Genomic DNA, 21,640 nt, shown 5'->3' on the forward strand with positions numbered 1-21,640 from the left:
AGTCTATTTCTACATGTCATATTATTTATTTGGGACTGATATCTGAATATTGAAGGCTGAATCAAAGGATAGAAACACTTTAAACATTATGGTACATATGGCCAAAAATGACCTTTAACCTGGGAATAAACAGAGGGCCAAGACAATATACCTCAACAGTGTCAGAAGAAATATTTATTCTTTTTAATCCTTCATATCTCTTTTTCCAAAGAAGTTACTTTATACTTGCAATTAATTAGATACACTTAACATTATTTTTATTGGTTTTGTAACTCAAACCAGAGTGTACCATATAAACTTTTCAGTATAATAAGAATTTTTTTTTGCATGACCATTATCCTAGAGAAAAATCCATTTAGTGCAATGTAAAGTACCTATTTGTCTATTAAAAAGAGAATAAAACCAAGAAAAATCCCAGTAATTTAAAATGGAGATCAGGTATATTCTTGGGTTATTCCACCTAGGCTAAACTTAGTAATACATTAAAAAATTAAGGGAATAGTTATAACTTTTGAAACATTTCCCATCTAATCAAGATGCTGACTGGCATTATTTAATAACATGGGTAGCATTCTTACATATGAGTTCCAGAGAGCAGAGTCTCTGTACGTAACCAAGAAGGAAGGTTAAAGATGAGAAGCAACCTAAGAGAGTCCATAATTTCAAAAGGTTCATAAGTATTAAATTCTCTTAATACAGTTGGTAATAAAAAGGAAAAGAACAGACTCAGTTTAACTAAGTAAAATTAAACACAGAAATATGTTGATTCTTGCATTAAAAAATCTATGTACAACTTTGTCAGAATCATAATTTTGAGGAGTGAGCCAAATATTGCCATATTCAGCCTTTAATAGGATTTTAAGGAAAGCATCAAAGATTGATCTGGAAGCATAATTTGGCCAATCAGAGTTGAAATTCTGATAGGTATATATTTAAGTATATTGGCTCATGTTTTAAATGCCATGAAAATCTGCCAATTTCACACGTTTTTCATTTCTTATAATTAGATTTTTAATTTGCCATTGAAAAATGACTATTAAATCTGGCATTAGCTCCTGTTTAAGCTGCAACCTACTCAGGCTTCATTTACTCATCCATTGGGACTGAGGGAACACATATTTTTCTCCCAGTCTGTGTGATGAGGATGTAATATTTTAAATATATTTTTTAAGAAAACAAAATTCAAATAGCGAGTTCCTTTTATATCATTTTGAGGGCTCTTTTTGCCTTAAAAACACATACAGTCTCTTATACACACAAATTTGGGCAAATATCAAAGAAAGACCAGGGAGTTCCTGTCGTGGCTCAGCAGAAACAAATCTGACTAGTATCCATGAAGACGCAGGTTCAATCCCTGGCCTCACTCAGTGGGTTAAGGATCTGGTGTTGCCATGAGCTGTGGTGTAGTTCACAGACACGGCTTGGATCTGGCACTGCTGTGGCTGTGACATAGGCTAGCAGCTTCAGCTCTGATTTGACTCCTAGCCTGGTAACCTCCATAGGCCTTGGGCATGGCCCTAAAAAGACAAGAAAAAAAAAAAAAGAAAGAAAGAAAAAGAAAGAAAGACCATAAAGTTGGCTACAAAGTTCAATAGAATATTCTGTTTTTCTATGGAAGCCACTCAGGCTGAATTAATATTATCAAATACTTCTAATGTTAATTGACTCATTTATGAATATTTACCAAGTGCCTACTATGTGCCAAAAACATATGAGGATTATTTTAAGTTTTTGTTTTGCTTTGATTTTTGGTTTCTGAGTGTGTGCTCCCTTTCTATATATATGTACACATACACTAATATGTACAGCTTTTCCTTGAATAATTGCCACTTAAGAATATTTGAAAGTATGCCATGCAAGGACTGGCATTCTATTCTTAGTTCTTCATGTTGAACGTGATGATATGTATCTCTCCCTGTGGTCTCACAGATGACATACAGTGAACTTTGCTCCCTCTAATTCAGTCCAGTCTGAAGCAGCAAAAAGACTTAGTAAGAGGACAGTAGAGTCTAATGAGGCTTGTCAACAGGCTGAGTGAGTTTGGTGAAATGTCCCATTTGGATACTAAGAAACAGACAGCAGACTGATGAACTGCAGATTTTCTTGATAGCATTTATAGCAACATAACTCTTAGGTTGGTAATTAAATAATTTTAGCAAGATTAAATAAAACCCTCTTTTTAAAAGGCCATCTCAGTTTATAATCAAATCAGGACACTCGACCAAAGCTCTGCTGTTGTTTTTTTTTTTTTCCCTCCATTTACAATTGTTATTCATTTTTATGCAATTGTTTTAAAATCAGATTAATAGTTTAAGGTTCTTAAAATAATTTTTGACATGACATAAGCAAACAAAAACATATACACATAGATATTAGGATCATTAATAGCTATATATTTCAAGGCAATTTTTTTTATCTTTGTGGAATGGGGAGAGCTACCAAAAGGCATACTAACCTCTTAGTCTTCTTCTAAAATTATTGTTAAGCCTTAACATCCTACAATTTCCTTGACTGTCTCAACCCCTTGGCTGGTTAAGAACCCCTTTTCTCTCTCCCAGACACCCCAAACACATCTCTTTAGTGACATAAAGTTTATCAGTAGAGCTATCACAGTCCCCACAACGTTTTTGGTTTCTGTGCCCATTCCTGCAACTGAACCCTGGTTCCCTTGTAGGCAGTGTGTGCCCAGGTCCTATCAGAGTGTCTCACATTAGGGGGCTGGAAGGAGAATGGCCTGACCTTGGGATCTGCATATAGTTATCCTACCCCCACTTCTAAACAATTTAAATGAGAATGACAAGATAGTTTTGCTCTTCAATACTTTCTTTGTAATTCTATTAAAGAATAGGGAAATGAGTGACAACACATTTTTTTAAAAAAAGATTTTGGGTGCTCTCTAAATGATGGTGAAAATTAGCATGTGTCAATGAAAGTGGGATGAAAAGGCAAAGAATATGTGAAATGGGGTCAAGCTATGTGAGTATCGCTAAGTCCCAAAGCAAGCAAATAAAATAGCATTAAACACAGTCCCTACCTCTTTTGTCCAAGGCCCTGCATTAGGCATCCTGGGGGAAATATTTCCAAGGCATATTCCTTTGAGGATAAAATCTGGGCCTCAAGTTGCTGATAGTCTAGCAGGGAGATGTCATCAACACACACACACACACACACACACACACACACACACACACACACACACTCTCTCTCTCTCTCTCCCTCTCTCTCTCTCTCTCTCCTCTAATAAGCTCTCCCTGCCTAGGCTATGAGAATACAGAGGAGGGAGTGGTGGGCAAGCTTCACTGAGTGGGAAGTGGTTGAACTAACCCTCAATGAAGATGAAACATGGAAAGTTAGAGAGTAGATGGAAGCATACTGAGATGTGTAATAAAACACTGAAGTGAGAAATAAAATATTGCCTGTGATAGGAGTAAACAAAGGATGTCACAGTCATCAGTGCTTGCAGCACCTAGGAGTAGGTGAGCCCTGAAGGAACTCAGGAAGGAAACAAAGAATACCTGCCATCTAGCAGCCATCACACTGCATCCACTCAGGATGTGACAAGCACAGGATACTGTGAGGTGCATATCAAAGGAATGATTTCAGTGAGCCCAGACCCTTGCATCTTCCCGTCCATAGAAACACGCTTAATTCCTTAACCTGAGATAATCTGGTTTTCTTTTAGTAACAGTGATCTGCTACCTGCCCTTTGTTGCAAAACTCCCCTCCCCTCCTCGGAGTGGTTTCTCAGAGCTATTCTGAAATGCTGCCTCCCAGGCTATCGTCTTCATTTTGTCCCAAATAAAACTTAATTCACAACACTCATGCTGTGCATCTTTCAAGTCAATAGAGAAAAGGTAAAGTCAAAAATAACCTGTGGATTCAACTGTGAGCAAGAAAAGGAAAGAAATGGGAGAAAGCAAAGGCTGGTCTCACACTAGTTTAGTTCTGACTGAAGCAACCAGGATGACCTAAAATGTCCTTGACTGAACAGAAGTTTGGACTGATAAGATATAATGCTGAGGGGTTGCAAGATGAAGGGGTTAAATGAGGGCTGGAAAGCAAAAGATGCTTTGATGAGAGTTATTTCCCTTAGAAGCTGAGCACACTAACCTCTTCCATTTCGAAGGATTCTGGTGCTTTGCCCGCCAGACGAGGCAAACTCTTGAGCTTGCTGGTCTGAGATGAATTCTCCTTTCGCGTTCTGGTCTTAACTGATGCCTCAGACACACAGGAAAGAGGAACCTGCTTGGCTGGCATGGATGAGCGAGGCCACTGCTTGCTCGGAACAGCTTGGGGAGGATGACAAGGTGTCAAGTCATCACAGGCTTGAAGAGACCAATGCTCTGAGGACGGAGACACATGACTTGGGTCATGGTCGCTTGTCATGGCTGGCAACTCTGCTCTGCAGGCCCCCGCTTTTGCAGAGGTGACGGGAAATTCACCTCTCATCTTCAACGACTCCGATGCTTCCAAGCTGTAATCCTTCTTAATGTTCTGCTTTGAACCTCTCCTAAAAAGTTCAGCCATTCTCCTTTGATGCCCTTTGGCTTCACTCACGGAGGTTCCTGGCACAATTTTTCCTTCGTCTTCCTCTTCAGCTTTGTTCTGCAGGACGTTTACATCATTCAGCAAAGATGAGAAGGCACTGGCCACATGATCCAATATTTCCAGCTGTCGGAAACGGCCTGAACAATACAAGGAACACACCATTTTTCGTTTCAGTGAGATTGCATTAATGTAGTAAAAACTGACGAGATTTGGTAACACATAGGACTTTCAAGATGGGAAGGACTTTAAGTTCCTGAAATTCGAGTTTTTCCTTAGTACATACCCCAGGTTATCATGGAGGAGACTCCCCTAAGCAACAACATTATCACTGTATGATGGGGAGAGTGAAGACCTTTTCTATTTCGTTGAGTAGGCATGATTTTACATAGATTCACGTAGTTTTTAGGTGTTAATCTACGAACACTTCAGGCAAGGATGGGTTTTGAGATTAATCTCATGTGTTAAACTAAACGTCAGAGTGAATCCGGCTCTTTCACTGTGACGTAAGCTTGAGGCAGGAGACATTCCCATCATCATCTCTGCTATCTTCATCTACAGCCTTCGCCTGAGAGTGGACCGAACATGACATATGGAGTCAGAAGACCTAGATCCAAATCCAAGATGGACCAATCACTGGAAGTGTGACTGCAAAGTAAATGAATGAATAGACACATGGTGCTTAGCTCTGTCCTGGCACAGAGTAAATGGCCAGCTTCCTCCTCTGGAGAATGAGGTAATAATACCGGTCCTATGTACATAATCTCACATTTGTTTGAAAAGCACCATGCTATATAAATATCAGTTAAAATTATAAATGTGGATGACTCAGGAAAGGAATATATTATCTTCAGTCTCCCAAGAGAAGATAGTCATTAATGTGAAAACCCATTTGTCTTTCCAAACAAACCAGCTCCTCAACTTGTAAGTCTTTGTGGATGATCTGGTCTCGCTCATTTAGGAAATACACAATAATTGGCTTAGTCAATGTATGGGTACGATTGAAGGCAATAAGGACTAATTCGGGGACACACAGTCACTTTGAAAAAATTTGTGAAAAATATTTTGGTATCTCCAGGTAATAAAACCACCGTAATGTAAACAGAACATTTTGGTTTTTATTACACAGCCTTCTCAAAATCCCGGTGATAGCATGCAGGGTTGCATAGCTCAGCAACAGTCAAAGGCCCCATTGTGTGGAAGGATGGTGTTCTCTGTTCTGTTGTTTGCACCATCAGAGCAATGCTACAGACTCCTCCATGAGCAAGTCTTTGTGCCTTCCTGTTCCCTTCACCTAAAAGGGGAAGATATGGACTGCTCATCCTTTTACTCCAAAAACATGTGATGGGCTTCTAAGGGGAATGTGATATGCTTTCACGATCTAGAGGAACTCTTGGGTTCTGAATGTTTTCAGAGGCATTATGATTACACTTCCCCCTTAATTTAGCTTTAGCTATGAGTTCAAGAGCATGATTTAATCATAATTCCACTTTCATGACCATCTTAGGATCCATTCTATAGCAAATTTTTATACTTAAGACTAAGACAAAAACCTATCAATTTCATGGACTCTGTCAATTCAGAGAACATGGTAATGAGAAGTACTGGAAGAGGGGTTTTGTTTGTTTGCTTTACTTATGGGTACATCGAACAATGAACCAACTGATTCTCATCCCCTTGAGTTTGAACATTTTATACTGATTTTGAATGAGACATAATTTTCCATTCTGTCTTCGGGACAACCAACTAATTTTTTATTGCTTGTTTTACATTTGACTTTCTCAGGTATCTCAAGTTGAAAGTGTACTGGTAAGTGCTGAGTGAGAATAGTTACCAGGCACTATTAGCACAGTGTTAAGTGGTGGAAATAAGAGGGGCCAGCAGTCACAGACCAGAGGCCAACTCCATGTGCCCATTTCATTTGTGAGATATTTACTTCTTCACAGATCAGCTCAAACACTCCTCAAATATCGGTAAGTGTTATTATTCTCCTCAAATAAAGACCTGATCGAAGATTTTGCTTCTTTGGGGGCTTGAAGGAGGAGACAACAAAGAAGGATACTAATTTTTTTTTAAAGGTAAAGAAACATTACATTGCAATACGCTCAGTTTTGTGTACTCTTTTTAAAAAGATGTCACTGCTGAGATTTCTGAGACCCATTTCACCCATATGAAAACAGGGGAAACAGAAACTACAATGAAAAATCTGAGCAAAACCTCTGTTCTGAATATTTGTTTGAAAGAAACACTTTATCTTACTTAACTTTCTTTTCAGTGAATTTATTTATTTAATTAACAGAATTTGGGCATATTCTCCAGTCCAGAATTCTGCGAACTCTGTTCCACAGAGGAGATGTTTTTCAATGCTCCTCTAAGAGAGGTTCCCTGTTGAAATTACTTGGAAAACACTGCACTGCATCTCCTCTACTCCTAGAGTCCACCTCAGAATACTAAGCAGGGAGTCCACCTCAGAATACTAAGCAAATCCTGCACTAAATAAACCTGGTTAATGCAAGCCATCTTTCTCCCAAGTTACTTGAGCACAGTACACATACCCCAAGAATATCCTCAGTAGTGTCCTAGAAAAATACTCCATTGACCACTAGTTGGAGAAAAACCGCAGTGTGCGTGATAATTATAAATTTAAGCATAATTAATCCACAAATCTGAAGATACGACACATTAATAACTACCGCTTACAGCTCATGGCAGAGTAAGTAGTATTCTAAGCACTGTAGATGAGAAAATTAAGGTTTCACTTGGTGACTCACGATAAGCCTTTCCAGATCCTGGTTCCTCTGACCTCTGGGTCTGTGGCTATGGTAGATACCAGTGCTGTTCACCAGAAATGCCTTCCTTCCGGGCGTGTGGTAGGACTGTACATTCGTACCCCTTTGCAGTTAAGTGTGGTCACAGGATTTATTTTAGACAATGAAATCTGAGCATACTTGATATTTGTTAAGTTCTGAGCAGGATAAAGAGCCAAGTATGGTTCTCTATTTCTACCTTTTCCCTGACATTGCAACCAGTGATGTTCCAGATAGTGGATCCAAGTCCACGACTAAGGAAAACACCATGGAGCAGATCTCTCTTCCCCCCAAAATACACACGAATCCGTGGTGGACACAGAAGGTGATCAAGACATAACCGTTGCTTTCTGAAGCTACTGCAACATCAGGTTTGATTGCTATTGCACAGATCTCCTGACTTATCCCTTCAGATAACTGTGGCCCATCTGAATGGTCACTGTCATTACTGAGATGCTGATGCCATGTGGTCCTCACTTACTGTACAAGTTAGGGTTCTCAATGTCCATTCGCTGCTTCTGTGCTTCAAGAAAAACGCGGATGTTGATTCCTCTGGCTGCTGAGCTACCACCCAGGAATCTGGCTGGGATTTGTGTGCAGATGTCTGGCTCGTCAGCACCAAACCCCAGATCTAAGAGAATCTCCACTGGATCTTTTTCACAAAATTCCAGCCATTCAGGAATGCTGTGGTAAAAATAGAAATATCCATCCAGTAATAGTCCAAAAGCCATTTTGTTTTTCTAGTCACATCACCCACCCAATCTTCCAGAAACTGAGTAAAAGAGAAATCTGAGTAGACAAACAGACTGTGCATTTACTAGAGCTCACATATACCTCCTAAAAAGACAGCCCATCACCCCCACTCAGGGACTGCTTGTCTGTACTTTGCAATGAGTTTACTTAAAAGGCTTTTCCATTTCACAACAGGTAAATGTTAAATTAGATAGGGAAGGGGGACTGTGTCACAAAAGCCAGAGGCAGTGAGCTGATAACCACAGAGAAATGGTAGTTGATGACAATAAAAAAATAAAAAAAATTAAAAAAAACCCTGAAAATAGCAGACTGAAAAAAATAATATTTAAAAGGAGTATCAGGGCATCCCAGTCACACAATTTTTTTGAGGCTATCACTAAATGAAACTGTAAGACTGTTGTTCATAATGATGATTTTAAGTACCTGGATGTGCTTAAAATATGTTCTGTATATTTCTGAACTTGGCTGAGAAACAAGAAGTGTATATATATATATATATATATATATATATATATATATATTTTTTTTTTTTTTTTTTATTTATGTTGCTTTAGTTGGTGCTGGCACTTAAAATGATCCCTTCGGTTATCTGGGAATTACATTTATGAATACCAGCTCACTTCCCAATCACTGAACTTCGACTTCATGATGATGCTAATGACCCTTTCAAACTCAGTTTGACTCAGAACTTCCAATGAGGTTCTCCTGAGTTTGCTCAGTTCTTCTGCTAAAGTTTCTGTTTACCTGTACTTTACCTGCAACACGAGGGAGCTTATTTGAGATAGTGTGAACAATTTTCCTTTCATGATGCCATCATTTAAACTAAATGAATTACAATTCATTTATTTAGCCATTCACACATTCAACAACAGCCACCTAGAGTCCCACTGGGCAGGCCACCCAGCATCATGTTCTACCATCATGTTCACATCTTCTTATGTTATGTAGAGATTCGGTGCTTTGCCTCTAGATTCGACCCAGGAAGAAAAGATGAGCCAAGAACTATTACTGTAGAGACTAATTGGCTCAGTTTGGCTGCTACCTTGATCATTGGAAAGAACTGATGAACTGGGGGTGCCAATCATTTGATACCATAATATAAAAAGGACCGAGGGAGAAAAAAAATGTCTTGTGAAAAATCTAAATTGGGAATGAAAGATTTAATCTGTTATCTTGTTGACCTCAACTACAAATTTTTATCCCACCCATTTATATACAATTTTTTTTGAATATCTGTCATGTTCTAGGCTCTTTGATGGACACCCAAGCCACAAAAAGGAACAAAAACACAGCTCTGCTTTCCAAAGGCTCACATTATCATTGCCAAGATTATAATTATTGTCATTAAAATATTTTTAATATCATTAATTCTCTTTAAAATCTATATCCAACATGTAATAAATACATAAAATATATTCACCTTGTTAAAAATTATAATATCATACATAAGGGTCTCTTTCCCCTTGGCCATCACCCTATCAATCTTGACTCTCTTTCTACTGAATTTATGTATATTCTTCCGGACATTTTTCTATGTAGTTACATATATGCCTTATAGTTTCACATACTATTGGCTTTATAAATGGCAACATAGTCTAAGCATCTTTTTTCATCTTGCCTTTTTCCCCTTAAAATATGATTTAAAGATTATTCTAAGATAGTCAGGTTATCCCTCCTTATTCCTTTTATCCCTGCATAGAATTCCATAAAATGGGTGGATCAATGGTTTATCAGGCCCTTTCTCCATTGCCAGGTATTTAGTGACTCTTTTATACTGTTCTTGCAAGTGGGAGTTCCAAAAACCTTTATGCATTCCCTCATCCATCCATTCAACATGTATTTCTCAGGTGCCTATTTATAATTTCATGAAATCCACTGTTGCACAGAATGGTTTCTCTGGATAAAAAGCGCCTGGAAATCACATACCTTTGTGGTATACTTGCAGCAGAATAGCAAGAGTTGAAACTGGTCCCTCTGGATAGAGTGGGAGTTTCTGAAACCTGATGCAGAGATCTGCAGTCAGAGGAAACACCAATGAGGAGATGTGTTGATTTAGACAGTCCCCTGGGAGGTCACTGTGACTCTTTCCCTTCCAGAGCAAACATTTGCATTTCCTCTTCATTTCTAATAATCTCATAATGGCCACATCTTTGAATGCAGCAGGAACTGCTCCTCTCTCTTCAAGAGACTTGTGTTACAGAAGGTGTGAGAATTTAAGTGTTAGGTGCCCGCTAGTGCTCGTTATAAAGGTGACAGAATGTCTCACTTTTGACAGATGGCAAATCATTGGGGAACCTTTCGGGAATACAGCTTTGCTAGGCACTCACTTTCAGGAAGAAGTTAAAATTATGTGATGAAAGAGGTACAGCAAGCAGCCACTGAAGCGACTCTGCATTAATTCCCATAATGGTGGAGGATTTCATATTGCATGGTTAACACTCTCTAAGTGCTGTCTCCAGGGCTCCCCTGGCCATCCATATGCAACGGTAACAAACTCCTTTACCGATGGCAAAAACCAGGACTTCTCTATCCAAACAGGCCTTCAGTGCAAGTCATTTGACAGAACTTGCAAAGGGAATGGAACACTCTTATAATACAGTTCACTTTCATATAGCTCAGATATACCATAACACATCTAGCCTCACCATATATAACAGCATATTGGAACAGCACTGGAATTTATCAATGAATTCAATGTCGATATCAATTTTCCCAAGGAGACCAAGTAACTTATCTTTACACGGGCTCCTGAATTTGCTTTAGTCTTGTCCACATTTGGTAAGACTAGCTGGGCCCTGCCTCCTATTTGGTCAATTGCTTCTCTGTACTAAGGCTGAGAAAGTGCACATTTCTGAATGATAAAGACAGTTTCACCAGATGATTGAGCTTGCTGGGAGCCTTGAGAATACATTTCACTTACTGCCTCCCCTCAGTGTGTATTGGGCTGCCATAATTTTTGTTTCACTCTCTGTTTGAGATTTACACCTTATTTTGTAATGTTTAGCAGAGCTACCCAGAGAGAATCATGTATAGTCACTGCTCTAATCAAGCTGTAGGACTGGGTGAGTCACTCTTCTTGGCTCTCATCTTCCCCTTCAACAAAACAAGAGAGTTGCCTCAGAGATTTCCGTGGTCCCTATGGCTCTAATTCTGTGAGTAGAAAAACAACTAATCTAAAAGGGAAAAACCATGACAAAGTAGCATTTTAGCTGTGAATTAATTGGTAGGAGTCATACAGTATTGACTATTTGGTTTTCAACTAGTTTGAATTATTTGGAAAATGCAAGAGTGGCCAGAACACAGGAAGCAGAGTTCCCAGCCCCACAAAGCACAGCCTATTGTCAGAGCTAAAAACTAGTTAAAACAGTCTCCATTACGTTATGTTCTGCCTTGGCCCACTCATTCTTTTGGCAAATGCTTTCTTCCTTGTTTAATTGCTTTCTTTTACTACTGAGTACTTTCTGGTTAGAGTTATCTTGCACCTGGTGTTGCTTTTCCCTTGAAACACTTCCTAACACCCTCCTTCCCTTTGTAAGCCATCTCCATCCCAGAGTGAAAGTCAAGGTGCAGTAACTTCAAAGACCACCAGAAGCCATCACCGGACCACCAGACTCCAGCCTTGATGACTTTGAAAGATCTTTGGAGGGAGAAGAATGCAGACACCCTAATCCTTATCCATAGCCCTGTTTTTTGAGCTAAGCCTATAAGACCCCTTGAGGGAGGACACTGTTTTTGGGGGCATTAGCCTGCTGTGGCCTCCTTTGCCTGGCAAAGCAATAAAGCTGTTCTGTCTCACCTAAAACTCTGTCTCCAAGACTTAATTAGTGCCAGTGTACAGAGGCCAAGTTTCAGCTACACTATTCCAGTGGTTCTTAAACTAGAGTGTGCCTCAGAGTATCTGATGCAAAAACATAGATTTCTGATCCCTATGTCCAGACTTTCTGGTGCTGTGTGACTGGGGTGAGGTTTAGAAACTTGCAATTCTGCTAAGTGCCCAGGTGCTGCTGCTGCCGCTGCTGTTCGGAACCACGCTGAGACTGAATCCATCCTCACAGTAGGAGACTCAAACTGCTTTCTAACTAGCAGTGGGGACTATACGTATTATTATCCAGCAAGTAGCATGATACTTACTAACAATGGCAATATGAAAGTATGACTGTAACTGATGATACTTACTAACAATGGCAATATGAAACTATGAATGTAACTGTTTTAAGAGCAGGTCCTCAGGAATAGCTGAATTTTAGTAGAATTTATAAATGTATTTTAATTAAATTCCCCCTTCCAAGTCAACATTTGTTAATTTAATTTGCTCACTCCTTTATGACAATTAAAGAACCTCTATTTCTCTCAAGGCTGGTGAAAACAGTCCAAGCACCATGGCTAAACCAGCGACAAAATCCCAAGATCCATGGCATTACTAGGAGACCTTCTCACTTCCACTTCTTTTATGAAAGATGCGGATGCAAGACACTGGAAGGAAATAACAGTGATTCTGCCACCTACCTCATGTAGTCTTTCACAGTCATTTGAACCATTCCTTGTTCATGAAAAGAAACTGCAACAAAAAAAGAGGAGATGAACTTAATTTCCTTTTTTCTCATGGAAGATTTTCTCATCCTCAAACTAAACAACATGGGATTGATTTCCACATTCAAGACTCTATAGGCCTGAGATACAAGGCGTCTCTGTAGCAAACAAGACAGAATGTAATTAACAGCTAAATTGGGTGACAAGCACTTGAAGAAATGTTGTCAAGGCCAGCAGCAGGTTGTCCAGTGACCGTTTCTGGTGGTCTTTGGCGTTATTTGCACCTTGGCCTTTTCTCTGGAATGAAAAGCCAGAAAGAAGAGTTTATATGTGTGTGTCAGGATCTGGAAAACCATGAAAAGTTTTGGAGCAAACAAGTAAATGTGATGATGCTGAAGGTCATTTGATGGTTAGTGGTACTGAGGACAGGTCAGAGGCACTAAATACTGGACGTCAGAGAGGCCCATGTAGGGGCCGATGCGGTATTCAGAACCTGTGTCAGATGCTACAGCAGATGTCTGCTGAAGGAAAGGTTCAGAAGACAGGCAAGTTCCAGAGACGGTTTCCCTGTCTTCCCATTTCCTCTCACTGTGGCTCTTCTGGGTGCCCATGGGTGACATGCATCAGAAGTACCACCCAGCACTTCCGTAAGAATGTGAAGTTTCTCACCATAAGGACTATAATGCAGGTTGGGAGAAGTTTTGGAAAGGCAAATCTTAATGATTAAAATATATTTTTAAAAATTAAAAAAAAAATGGCTCTTCAGTATGGAGCCAGAATTCTTGCCTGGGTAGGGTGTCTATGAATAGATCTCCAGGTATCTGTGAACTTGTTTCCGAATGCCAAATTGTGGAGGCGGAGATGAGAATATGCATAGGTTTCAGCAGGTTTTTTATTTTTTTTTTAATTTTTTTTAAGGCTCAGTGACCTTGCTGAATGAAAAAGGACAACTGGTCTAGAAAGATAAAGACTAGAGGTATATTACTGATGTATGAGCAAACAGTGGCTTCTTAATTAAACCCAGAATACTCAACGACAATTCAAAAAGGTAGAGGAGTTCCCACTGGCTGGGGCATTTCCACATGCCATGGATGTAGCCATTTAAAAAAAAAAAAAAAGTGGTGAGAGAGAATAGATACAGTTAAGTTCCGGCCTACAAAAGAAATGCAGTTCTGGCACCATAAGAGTTATATATAAGGTGAAAAATATTACTCTATGATAAAGGTTTAAAGTAAAGTATGCATATAGATACGTCTACCTCTATGCAGCCATTCTCAGTCTCACTCCCACAGCCGACATCATTAATCAACGGCATCACTTTCTCACAGAGCCTAGATCGGCTGTCAAAATTGTGAGGAACTGAATGAGATGAAGCTTATTCGTCATCCTTTGTGTAGAGTAAACTTCATGGGTGGGTTTTTGAAAAAAACAAAGTAATTTCAGGGTACATTATCTAAACTTTAGAAATTGCTAGCTTGAAAAAAAAAAAACAAAAAACTGCTTCATAAAACATTATAGGAAGCCACTAACCAAGGAGGGAATATCAAAGTGAATGATCATTATTATGATACAAATGTGACATTTCTTAAATGTCCTATGTGATATCTGGTGGCACTTAGGTAAGGTAAAATATCTGACTTAAACTTATGCACCAAGATAGAAATGAACTTAAGAGTCCAAGTGTCAGTCTTTTTTCATCCATTACACCAGTAGTTTTACTTCATTTGTTTTATTTTATTTTTGTTTGTCTTTTTAAGGCCACACCCATGGCATAGGCTAGGGGTGGAATCAGAACCATAGCTGCTGGCCTACGCAGGGGATCTGAGATGCGTCTGTGACCTACACCACAGCTTGTGGCAACACCAGATCCTTTAATCCACTGGACTAGACCGGGGATTGAACCCACACCCTCATGGATACTAGTTGGGTTCTTAATCTGCTGAGCCACAAGAGGAACTCCACATCACTAGTTTTAAACCTATAGATTTTAGCAGAGGAATTCTTTTGCAAATTTCTAGTAATTTAAATAGATAAAAGGGGGAGCTGTTTTGGACAGAGTGGTCTCCCATTTAACTCTTCCTTCACCCGTGAGGCACCTCCAGGATCCCGAGTTTGAGAACATCATCTATTCAGCACCAAATCTCTCACCTGGGCAGGTACTGCTCATCCGCTGCAACACTCTAGCTCACTGAACTCAGTCTCAGAGCTTCTCTAATCATAAAGCCAATACCAATTGATTGAAGTTGTCACATGAGAGAAAACCTATTTGCCACTTTATTAATCATGTTACACATGCAAGCACAGTATCAATTTTTGGCAGTCATGTTGTAATGACTTGATGAATTAAATAATAGCTTGCCCCAAATGGAAGGTTAAAATAAATATTTACCATCTTATGCAGTATTTTTTCCCCTATTTCTCCCTGCCCCCACCACCTCTATCTATTGCTTTGCCTGCATCTCACAAAAGCAAGCTGCACTTGTGTCTGGCTAGATCATCCAGAGAATTCAGGAATTTTTGAGTAGTTCTTATATATAATATTCTGGGGTTCTAGGACATTTGGCTTCATATTCTGACAGTACCACCACTCTTGCCATACCCCAGTCTTTTCTGGCTGTCTACTATTGCTCTGGATTTCCTAGAACATGAGAATAAATGTGCACATCCACGCCGAGGGTCTGGCATTGTGGCCACGGTGAATTGCTCAAACTGTCAGAGAGGAAATGATCCATTCTCAGACACTAATGAAAAGAGTTAGCTCAGCCTTGTTGAGTTTCCAAAAACCCTAGCCCTGCAGAAAATCTAGTCATCCAGAAAATTCTACATCCCTTCACTGAGGGCTTCTTCATGGGATTCTAATGGCCACGCAGCTCCAGCAGCCACGTCCTCAGATCACACCCCACAGCCCTGACTTCCAGGTTCAGGTGTGATCTGGTTACCAGGAAACCAAGGACAGCCTGGAAAGGGGAAACATATTTTCTAGGGAATGTGCAAGGTGGACTCAGCTAGTTCACAGTGGGGGAGTTTTCTGGTCTGATGACACATGAAAGCCTTACAGAGTTTAAGCAACAGCTGGAGGAGGTGCCTTATCTCCTTCCACCTTACAGCTCCCTGTGTGGCCCAGCCATACCTAACAATTAGGGGCCAGGCAGGATGTTTGACCCCCTCTTACAGAATCCTACCCTCATTGACACACAGATACAGCTTTTACATCTTTTGTTAGATGTAAAATATAACAAAATTTTATAATTGAAATAATAAAAATTATAATATATAATTTAATATTAGATAAAATATTTTATATTTTATGTATATAAATATTATGTATATTTTATGTTATGTATTATACAATTTTATAGTATATATTATATTATAGAAAATATTTTATATTGTATGTTATAGAAAGTGTTTTATATTATATAAAGAGTATATGAGAATAAAGAGGATATAAGTATGAAGGAATATAAAGAGCTACTTTATATTCTCTCTTCTTGATCTTTAAATTCTTTATATTCTTTCTTCTTGATCTTTAAAATGACACAAATGTCTATCTCTAGCCAATATATTCAGACACACAGCCTTTCTGCTGCCAAGCTTAGATTCTGGAGAAAATGAAGCCAGGGAAAATCGATACAATTTTTAAACTCACAAGATATTCCTGATTTTTAAAATTTTAATTAAATTATCTAAAATTAATGAGCTTCTCTGCTTCATTTTCATTTTGCATTCCCTGGGGCTCGCTGAGTCCTGGGAGACCAAGGGACATTTCCAGTGTTACTATGTGTTCATTTCCTGATGACTGTGGAAGCAGCAAATGGCCTTTCCAGTCTTTGGACAGAGGAGTTAGAGAGTTTTGCACAGGACAGTGTGAAACTATTATGTCTTGCCTGTCCAACATTGTTGTGTTTTGTTTGTTTGTTTTGTTTTTCCTGCACTCTGTTACTTTGTAAGGTAAATTTCCTGATCTGAAGACCGGCTTGTCAGGATCAGGTCCACACTTCTTTGCCTGTTTTCAATAATGAACCTGAAGCTGGTAGCCTAGCTCTCAGCAGCATTGGGATTCTTAGACTTGCCTTAAAACCCAGAAGATCCAGCAACCCCAGCCCAGGCTGCTTCTGGGCAGCATCTGCTGGAGGCAACCCACCCTGCAATTTTCTATGGTCTCTACCCAAATGCCTTGCTCCCATACGCCTTTGAGTCTGCCTCCTCTGATCGGAGCAAGAATTTAACATCTAGGGAATGCCATCCTGGGACAAACACATTGCTCCTGTTATTCCAGATTTCCCCAAGCTTCTGCAGGTAGAAGGTGGGCCTGTGTTCATCACTTAAGCCCTGCCTGAAAGGCCTCCTCAGTTACACACTGGCTTCGCTAGTGGCTTGGCCTGGATATTTTATCCATCTCTTTGTCCTTCCAAGACAGTACTCTCAGAAGCTTTTTAAAACCAGATTTTACTCTCTCAAAGCACTGAGGGAATGAAGAGAGAAAGAAAAAAGACTGAAGGTCCTCCTATCCTCAAGTTTCCTAAGGGTGGTCTGAAGGAGAGTTAAAATGAGAAAAACATTTCCCTGCTCTCTACTCAATACATCCCACTGCATGGGTTAAAATGCCAGTTCTGATTCCCTTTTAGATACTTGAGTCTCCAGCCACCCTCCCTACTGTTAGGTGGACTTCTGCCATCTGAAGCAGCAGACACTGCACTTAACCCTGCAAAATGTATTACTGGAGAAGATGTAGTGAGATATGCAGAAGGCACTAATTAGCACCTTTATTGGCTTAGAAAGCATTTTTTATTTTGGTTTTCCTAAGCATTTCTGACTGATTCATGGAAGACATTTGGTTCTTTGGAATATCGTCCAATAGACTAATCAAATTACATTTTCACAGGGCTCTAAAATAATAGCATTCTGCAGTTTTCTGTATATTTAACTCCTGCATGACCAAGATACTTAGTAGAGGCAGTCATCAGGGTTTATTTTCAGTTGGCAATTTATTAAACTGTATTCTTACAAAAAAAGAGACTCTTACATTCTTCCTGGCTCTCATGCTCAGAACCTCAGAGCCAACTGTAATGCTTTGCTCTTGTTCACCGAGATAGCTATTTATTTTCCAGATGCTGTCAACTCTTCCTCTCCATTCCTCTGCTGACACCCAGCCCAAGGCCTCATCACCTTAAGCCTGGGGGGTGCACCTTCTTCCATTGCCAGGATAAACTCTGGAAGCTGTCAGTTTTCTCCTCAGAAACCATTCATAACTCATTACAATGGAGATGGCAAATATGAAATGCACCTGCTTCAACTCCTCGATGCTGCACTTATTACTCATTACCCTCTATTCAGGTGAATAAAGATATAGCTTCACAACTTACTCAACACAGACCCCAGGTGCAACCACCCATCCTTTGGCTGGGAATGGAGTTGACACTTCCTTGTCATCCCTACCTAAGACATCAAGTGTGGTTCATTCTTTCTGGATTTTAAGGCATTTATAATCTGACCACACCCTATTTAACAGAAAAATTTCCCATGTTGCTCCCTAGCATGAACCCATTTCTCTAGTCTTATTCCCTTCTCTATGCTTTCCTGCACACATTTAGTTTGCTTCTCATTCTGTGCCTTTCTTCAAGCCCCTATTGCTTCTAGGAAATGGCATTGTGTTGTCTCTCTCTTTCTCTTTTTGTAACTATATCTCTCTGATTGACTAGCTCAAATCTCACCTTTTCTTTGAAGATTTCCCAAGGCATCTTTATTATGAACTGGTTTTAGTAAGTTTTGTTTTGTTTTTTTGCTTTTTTAAGGGCTGTACCCACGGCATATGGAAGTTCCCAGACTAGGGGTTGAATCAGAGCTACAGCTGCCAGCCCTATGCCACAGGCACTGCAATGTGGGATCTGAGCCCTGGTTTGTGACCTACACCACAGCTCACGGCAATGCTGGATCCCTGACCTACTAAGCAAGGCCAGAGATCAAAACCCCATGCTCATGGATTCTAGTTGGATTTGTTTCTGCTGCGCCACAATGGTAACTCCCAGTAAGATCTTTTGGTTGACTAGCTTTGGGGAAATCTCATGTATTGGAGATGATTCCTACCTCAGCAGTCTTTACAGCTGTTAATGAGATGGATCATATCTTAATAATTTGAGGCAGCATACACAGACCAAGCAGCTTATGGGTACAACCCATAATGGATGTGACTGGTGTTTAGAAGAGATTGAGTCTCTTAGTGCAGGTGTCAGGAAGGTCCTTGCAGAGACTATGGGACTTGGATAAGGCCCCAGAAGAAGGGCGAGAGGCAGACAGAACAGGAAAGACTTTAGGACAGGAGGAACTGGATGAAAAAAGAGAAAGAACTTGGAATGTCCTGAGAGGAGATCAGACTAGACAGTAATATAGAAAATTGGTGTAGATTATATTCACAATAAAATGGTCCTAGAAAGTCAGAGTGATGTACATGAGAGCAGGAGTCCATAAATCTGTCTCCTCCACTTTGCAGAGCTGTCTGCTTTGAATGCTTTCGTTTGATAAACATTAAGGCAACATCTATTATGTTTCATTGGATTTACTTTAATCTGTTCTTATAATATAGACCACAAATTTAGAACTTGATTTTCTAAGTTCTTATCATTTAATAACTTCTTTTTGGAAAGGGATAAGTTTACTCTTCAGGGACCACTCTGAGAAGCAGAGAAAAAATGTCTAAATATTAAAAAGGACAAATGAATTAACTACCCATCGAGTAATTAATGGCATCAAGCAGGTCTTTGACAGAAACTCTATTTGCAGTAGGAGACGGTTCTAGCACAGCATCATGACAGTGTGCTCCACAGTCAGGCCTCCTTGCTATTCTTGGAAAACATAGGACACATTCCCACCCCAAAGCCTCTGCACGTGCTGTCTCATTTGCCTGGAACAGCTCATCCTACAGATAAGCAAATGTCCGACTCCTTTATCTCTTACAGGTAGCTGCTCAAAGGTGATCTTATCTCAGATGCCTTCCCTGACCACCTATACTCCTGGCATATTACATATTCATTTGTTCATTGCCTCTATCTCCACTGCATCTTTTTTTTCCTATAGAATCCCCAATCCTAAAGGGGTGTCTAGTTTGAAGGAGGCATTCTACACATATGTGTTAAATAACTGAAGAATGGAATAAAAGGGAATCTGTCAGAAGTTTTGTGTGCTTATAAGTAAGTAAGTGGAGTTGATATACATTTGTTCTCCAGGTTCCAGACTAAGTCTAAGGCTTCAGGAGAGACATGGGCTTCAGGGAGAAGCTGAAAGTTTATTTCCATCATGAGTTCTGTGTGACACATATCACTAATAATGCTTCCTAGATCCCCACATGTAGCACAATGGAAAAGAGTGTTTTCAAAAATTCTGCAAGAAGAGAGCACCATATGACTTAAAGGCAATGGTGGCAGTACCCAGAGAGCATAAGAAGACTGTTTGGGAAATGATGGCACGTGAATTATCTATATGATGACACCCAGGGGATTCTGTTGGATTGGGAGCAGTGACCATGGGAGTGAACTCATTCATGAAAACATGTGAGGCATCTTCTGATGATGCTCAGAAGTATTTATGGGAGACACTTTGCAGCAGACCCTCCGTCGCCAAGATTGAAACAAAAACCTATCAAAATTGGGGAACTGATTTCATTATAACTTAATTTTTACCCACAGACTCGTGAAACCTGAGGCAAATTTGAGTACAACTCAAATTTATTACAGAATAATTTCAGACTAGCTTTATACCTCTTCCTCTATAATTGTTTTTAACCAATAATTTAAGAATCTTAACTCAAGTTTAAATAAAATCAAGTTTTATCAACACACACGCACACACAAAAAAAAACCCTTAAATTGAGGAAGTGTCCATTTTTGCCATTCAAGTCTGGCTCAGAGAAATAAGGGAAAGCTAGAGATAAAATTAAAGGCCATGGATTTACACCAGTATGCTATATACTGGTTTCTGGTACACACAGGAGGAACTTTGAACTCAAACAGATGTGAATTCAAATCATGCCTCCACCTCTTCAGCTCTATGTGGTTTTAGGCAAATCTCTTAACTTTACTGAGTCTCTGTTTCTTCAATCTTTAATGAGGTTAATCAATCACCTTGTTTGTGAGTACTTCACAATAGTTTTAAAATATGTTATAGGTACTTCATATATAATTACTAATTTTAATCAGTATTATTATTATTACTTTTGAGACTAAAATATATGGACATCAGAAACCTGGTCAGTCTTAGGAAAAAAAAGAACAATAACCAAAGAATTTTCCAACTATTAAGCATTAGTTTCTCAGTCATGTCAATTTCTAAGAGTTTAGTATCTTACAGTTTAAAATTTCTGGGGTTAAAGTAGAATGGTTTCTTATGGCTTTATAGAAAAATTATTTGATGCATCTTTTTTATTTTAAGATCTAGATATGGTGATTTTCAGTTTCACAGATACCTGATTGACATTTAAAAATTGGCATTGTACCACTTCACAAAATTTAAATCCAAGAAGACTGAGTTGTGGCCCTGAAAGCTGGCCCTGAAAGTCAGAAGACCTGTGGGCAAAGTAGATGTGACTGACTCACCCACACTATTTATGCTTTGACTTTTTTAGAAGGGATGCTGCTGTAGAGCTTTCCTTCCAAGGTGTCCATGCATAACATGGAGAGTAAATTATACCATAGTTCTCTAGGGAGGCAATGTGCTTACAGAGTCAGACAGACCCACATTCAACCCCCTCACCTACTAAGTGAGCTATTTTGGGCAAGTTACTTAACCTTTCTGAGCCACATTCTACTCCTTGCAAAAGCTAATAACGACAATATCCACCTCAGAAGATGGTCCCGGTAAATGAGATATTATACGTACAAAGTACCGAGCCTGTATGCCCTTGACATGTACTCATTTCTTTCCCCTTGGAGTTTTACTGATGAAATGGCTGAAGTGCCAAGAGTTAGGAGGAGGCTTTACCTAGCATAATGGTGGCAAACAAGACAGGAAAT

The 21,640-nt window shown here is 39.5% G+C and overlaps 1 protein-coding gene across 3 annotated transcripts in view; it reads right to left on the reverse strand.

Annotated features, from left to right (window-relative positions):
* Positions 1-21,640, reverse strand: part of ITPRID1 (ITPR interacting domain containing 1) — a 106,307-nt gene that overhangs the window by 53,578 nt on the left and 31,089 nt on the right. For all 3 annotated transcript variants that reach the window (XM_047763683.1, XM_047763684.1, XM_047763682.1), the window contains exons 5-8: positions 12,612-12,663; positions 10,032-10,118; positions 7,834-8,036; positions 4,111-4,685 (exon numbers count right to left, since the gene is read on the reverse strand). In XM_047763683.1, the coding sequence (XP_047619639.1) occupies positions 4,111-4,685; positions 7,834-8,036; positions 10,032-10,118; positions 12,612-12,663 (917 nt within the window). The remainder of the gene's footprint in view (positions 1-4,110; positions 4,686-7,833; positions 8,037-10,031; positions 10,119-12,611; positions 12,664-21,640) is intronic.

Source organism: Phacochoerus africanus, chromosome 16 (genome assembly GCF_016906955.1).
Source record: "Phacochoerus africanus isolate WHEZ1 chromosome 16, ROS_Pafr_v1, whole genome shotgun sequence".
Classification (NCBI taxonomy): Eukaryota; Metazoa; Chordata; class Mammalia; order Artiodactyla; family Suidae; genus Phacochoerus; species Phacochoerus africanus.